Source organism: Apis dorsata, unplaced genomic scaffold (genome assembly GCF_000469605.1).
Source record: "Apis dorsata unplaced genomic scaffold, Apis dorsata 1.3 scaffold_163, whole genome shotgun sequence".
In the NCBI taxonomy this organism is placed as follows: Eukaryota; Metazoa; Arthropoda; class Insecta; order Hymenoptera; family Apidae; genus Apis; species Apis dorsata.
In genome coordinates, this window is record NW_006263452.1 from 485,659 (window position 1) to 491,125 (window position 5,467).

The 5,467-nt window shown below is 48.1% G+C and overlaps 1 protein-coding gene across 1 annotated transcript in view; it reads right to left on the reverse strand.

Moving 5' to 3' along the window:
* Positions 1–118: 118 nt before the first annotated feature.
* The window catches only part of LOC102677004 (lysine-specific histone demethylase 1A), a 102,577-nt gene continuing 97,228 nt past the window's right edge, over positions 119–5,467 (reverse strand). The window contains exons 11-14 of the mRNA XM_006613845.2: positions 3,478–3,770; positions 1,576–1,788; positions 1,172–1,370; positions 119–372 (exon numbers count right to left, since the gene is read on the reverse strand). Of these exons, the coding sequence (XP_006613908.1) occupies positions 188–372; positions 1,172–1,370; positions 1,576–1,788; positions 3,478–3,770 (890 nt within the window). The 3' untranslated portion in view covers positions 119–187. The remainder of the gene's footprint in view (positions 373–1,171; positions 1,371–1,575; positions 1,789–3,477; positions 3,771–5,467) is intronic.

Here is a 5,467-nt window from a genome sequence, read left to right on the forward strand (position 1 = left end):
TCGAAGACGAAAAATTCCAGCTACCTTTCGTACTTTCTTTCGCGTCGTCATAAGCGAGAATAATAATAATAGAATGACGATGATGATCGATTGAATCGTATGATGATATTGTAACGCTTTTTTTTTTTTTTTCTTTTTCTTGTTTCATTTTTTATCGATCGAAGGCCAAGGATTCCGCGGCAGGACGCTAAGGCGTGGTCGTGGATCCGGTGGTCGCGGTTGGAATGGCCGTGGGCGCTGGGCCGGAAGCGGGCATCGTCGGTGGCGCGTAAGGGCTTCCGCAGAGTTGATCCGCGATCCGTCCACCCTCGCGTAGTCCGCTGAGAAATGCGCCGTGCACGGTAGCCGGGTAATTTCGTATGGTGTGCTCTCCTGAAAGCACAGATCGGTCCGCGACCGCGTTAAAGAAGAAACGGGGGAAGAAGATAATAAATAAATAAATAAAAGAGAGAAAAAAGAAATGAGGGACGAGGTTACTCCGTTTTGAGCGAAACACACTCCTCCTCTATCCCCTCGTCTTTCTTCTCCTCGGGTCGGCTGTTCGAAGATGGCGACCTTGGTCGATTTTAAGGGACCGAGATATGAGCGAGGATATAAATGGAAAGGCAATTTTGTTTTGACAAGGAGTTTGTTAAAAGAAGGTCGAGAGGTTGGTAAAAGAGTCGAGAAGGAGATGCTTTTTTAGAAAATGTACCGTATATATGATTTTTCTGTGTTTCTGGAGTAAGCTTTCCCGATGTGGTGCTTCTATGAACATTCTAAGCGTAACTCGATAAGGTGATTTTTGCGACCAAATTTGGATTCACCATTGCAAAAAATTTATCTGAATTTACATAAGAAATGTATAAAATATAAAATTTGAATGTATTGCATCTTAATCTCGAGAAACATTGAAAATCATAGCACGTGCTATCATTTTTTGTTTGCGATAGAATTCTTAAACAACTTGTCTTAAATCTATCACGAAACCGTGAAATCCAATTTCGAAAGGGTACTATTGAGGATGAAAGGGATTGGTGAGAAAAGCCCGGCCGCCTTCAAAAAGATACGATTCACGTCGGGAATTGCGCTCCCTTTATCAGCCGACAGACTCCACTTTCGTCCGCTTCTCCGAGGAAAAGGAGCGAGAAAGAGGTAGCCGATAAAAATATCGCGGAGGCTAAATATTTACCTGCGAAGAAAACCCTGGGTTGCGGCGGCGGTGCGCCAGGGGTGGCAGGGGGCGCGACTGGGGCGGCCAAAAGATCGTAATCGCTACCGGAACTGCCGACCGCGACGAAACTGTACGAGCCTCTCGCCCATGGATCCGCTCGCCATCTCGTCACTACACTCTCGCGCGGCTGTGGAACCACTTGGTTTCCAAAAATACCCTTGAAAAAAACACGATGTATTATTCGTGCAATCCCAAAATATACAGATCAGATCGACACTTTTCTAAACATATTCTTTCGATCGATCGATCTAATCTAAGATCAATGAATTTTCGCGCATTCATTCCGCTTTTTCCATAAATCTGTTAGGAGAAAAAAAAAAAAGAAAAGAGAGAAAGAAACGATCGATTTAATAAAAATTTACCTTCAAGACGGCTATGCAACGTCCAACGATCACGTCGTCGCTGACATTCTCCATGACGCAGGCAGCCTCTCCAGCGACCAGGGCCAATAACACCGGCGCCTTGTAAAGGTTCCAGAAGAGGAAGAGCTCACCACGCGACGCGGTTGTGCTCCCCACGTGGCCAAACAAATTGGCGGTCGGATCCCAGAAGATCCGTTCGAAGCACAGCACCACCTGACGTGACGGATTCCCGGGAATTACTTCCTTGCCCTAGCGGCCCTCGTCCACCGATTATTCTCGACCGAGGTGCGCCGACCGATCATTCCAACGAACCAACCGGTCGAGTTTTCGGTGGACGAGAGTTTCCAATTGGACGATGGGCGAGGGGATGATGGAGAAAGTTTCTACGAGATATTAGAATCTCGGACGACGCGAAAAGTGGATTTTAAGAATTCTAATTTGGGGAAAATCTCAAACAAGGTTCAAACTTGGGATTTTCAATTATACAGGATATAATTTTCTGTTCTACAACGCGAAACGTTGGGGAGATTACAGTGGATGCTCGTAAGCTTGTTTGGAGAAAATATTATATACCCGTTGGTTCCGGCAAATCCTGCGGTTTAAGGGTTGCTCACGTAAACGTTTATCTCCGTTCCCTCGTCCCCATGAATCATTCTCTTTACAGAGTGCTCGCCATCGTTTAAGAGAATTACAAAATTCAGGGCCTGTATTCCCGACGGAGATCCCCCCGAATTTCAACCCAATTGACTTCGTGTCGCGCGGATAAAAAGGAAACGGATCCTCGACGTCTCATCGTTCGCTATATTTACGCCCACACGACGATAACCGTTTTTGACACGTTGTTGGCTGATTGGACAAGTTTCTCAAAAAATTTTTCACTCACAAACTTTTCAAATTTCAATGAATCGAATTGAAAGAAATCCTATCTTCGATATACGTGTTTCCCTTCGCATCGGGCCAACCTTATTAACCCTTTGCACTCCAGGTTTCGCTCGGTCTAACCAGCAACTCCAGACTCAGACCCGCGCATTCGGTGCGTTAGGTGGACTCATAAGATTACCATAAGATAATTACTCGTAAGATTATACATAAAAGGCTTAGGAATCTACTTATGAACCGATATTCTAAAAAAATCAAACATAAATAAATATTGTCACCGTTCAAGTTGCCGCAACAATCCCAGAGAGCAAAAAGGATTAAAAGGTTCTCAAGGAACCTTTGCTAGAAATCTGGCTATAAATACACGCGGATCGACGCGGCCATCTTCTTCTCGCGTCTATCTCGAATCGAGATAAACCGTCCCACGAAATGAATAAACCGCTTGGACGCGTATTATACCCCGCATCACAGCGCATCGAACGAGGTGTGACGCGCGAGGGCTGCCGTCATACGGCAGCCAACCGGTTAAACCCACGTCCAATTTAACCGAAACTCGAAACGACGCCCTCTCCTCCCCGCGTACGGACGACCCGCGAACACCCCACAAGCCCTAAACCGCAAGATCCCGGGCCCATTCTCTCCCACGGCATCCAAACATCGATTCCATCGAAATTACCGGCGAACCGAAATCGTGGCGAATTTATTCGACCGGGCTTTATCGGGTGGATCCGTTTCGCCTCGCGATGAGCCTTTAATTTCCCGTGGAGAAGGAGAAGGAGAAGGAGGAGGGGGAGGGGGATGATGGGGGCCCGGCTCGTAAACCGACCACGGGAGGCCCCGTAAAAGGAACGTGTCCCGGCGTAAGAAGCGACACGAGCCACGTCACCGTTCCGCTCGCGACGAAAGAGCGCCGCCCGATCACAATATATCTCATTCCCGGGGCCCGACAACTTCGATCGTCGTCCTCTGCCGTGGGGGCATAAATCAGCGGTCGGACGGATGAAGGTGGGGAGGGGGGNTTACCTTATTTAAATTGCCGAAACCGAGCCTCTGAATAGCCTGAGACTTCCAGTCCGGAAGCGGAGGATTGAAGGCGACCGCGGACGGCGGCGCGGACGCCTTGAGCACTCCGAGGGGAAGGGTGACCAGCACCGCGTCCGCCTTGTACACCGTGTGATTTGTGTGGGGGCTGCGCGAGGGTGCGGCCCACACCTCCACCCCGTTCACCCCGTAGCGGACCGCCCTTGCCGCCGTGTTCAGCCGGATGTCCAGGCCCTCGGACAGAGCAACAGGTACGCACGAGTAGCCGTTGCGAACTGGAAAAAAAGAAAAAGAGAAGAAGAAGAAGAAGAAGAAGAAGAAGACGAAGAGAAAGAGGGAGGATGGATGGGAGACACGACGAGTGCGACGATGAGAGGTGGTTGATTAAGGCGGTGGTGACAAATGGGAAGGTAATGGAGGTTCGATGGGATCGGGATGATAGGTAGATGGGGCGGATGGTAATGTTCGGAGGACTTGTGATTGGGGTGATAATAGAGGGACATGATGGAGAGTGGTATGTGTGCGCGCGCGTTTCCTCGTTTCTCGACGTGTTATGTTACTGTATACTCGGCGTAATGGGCAATCGTGTATCATCGCGTATGATATACGATTATATTTCTTTCTCTATATAATACATATTCGCCAAATTCGAATTAATTTCGAATTCCTGTCGTAGAACTGTGCGCTCCATTATTTTATCGTTCAAATGTGTCCTATTCTATGATATCGTCGAATTTATAGAAAGGATAACGAAGGAGGAACGAAATTATTTTCCCGAATTTTCCCAAATTACAGATCGCAAATTACATTTGAAACTGAATCTATATTGGATTTTATATGTGAAATAGAATACCGCGAAATCTTCGAATCTCGTCTCGGGACGCGGATCACGAAACGATGGCAAACATATTTTCCCTGTGTCGAATTCGCGGCGTGGATCTCGCGGCGGGGTTGAAATTCCGCGGGACCGATGCCACCGGATGCGATAAAGGCTCCATTACCGGTTAATTGGATATTTCGCATTAGCCAAATCAGGACACCTGACGCGGTCCTAAATTCTCGTAAGCACATTCGAACCCTGTAACATCCGCCGCGCATGTACTAATAATGATACACAGGCGTCTCCACTTAGGGGGGTTAATTATGTTGATGGCCGGCAGCGTGCTAACAACCTGTCCCTGTCTCTCTCTATCTTTCGCTCTCTCTCGCTCCCTATATAGGCGGATACACACCATTCCGGAGAAATTTAAATTTATCGCGCCCCTCCAGCCAACCACTGTTCATCTTTCGATTATTATACGTTAATTCGAACGAAGTCGAATCAATCCCTTTCATCCCGTTACACCGAAGGGAGAGAGGAATCTGGTGGAGGAGAAATTTCGTCACACGCTTTCTATTATTTCTTTCTCTTTTTTTTTTTTCTCTCGTCGACGCGCAGGGTTCTTTTAGAAATTTATCGTCGCCTCGTCGTCGTTTCGTTAATTCGACCGATTTAAATTCGACTTAGGCTCCGTTCACGGGGAAAGGGGAGGAGGAAGGAGAGGAAGAGGCCTTCTCGATCGCGATGCACACACACACGTACGAGAGAGAGAAATGGAGGGGAGGAGGGGTGTCGCGCGACGGAAGGACGCGATTATTTGCGACGACGAAGAAAAAAGTGCGCAGGCCGGATTCGTTATTACTTTAATTGGAATCCCATTCTGGACTGGCTGGTACGCCGATGCCACGGGTAGAGGTACACCCGCTCGNGTCTGGCGTCGATTACAGAAACCCTTTCTAATAAGCGAGGGAATATTCAACAGTCGGTTGAAGGGAACGGTCCGGTGCTACCAAAATTATGGTAAGTCGATCCCCTGGTTTACTCCGTGTTTCGCTCCCACCTCTCTTTCCGTTTCCATCTCGATGTTTCGTATGTTTCTCTCTCTCTCTCTCTCTCTCTCTCTCTCTCTCTCTCTCTCTCTCTCTCTCTCTC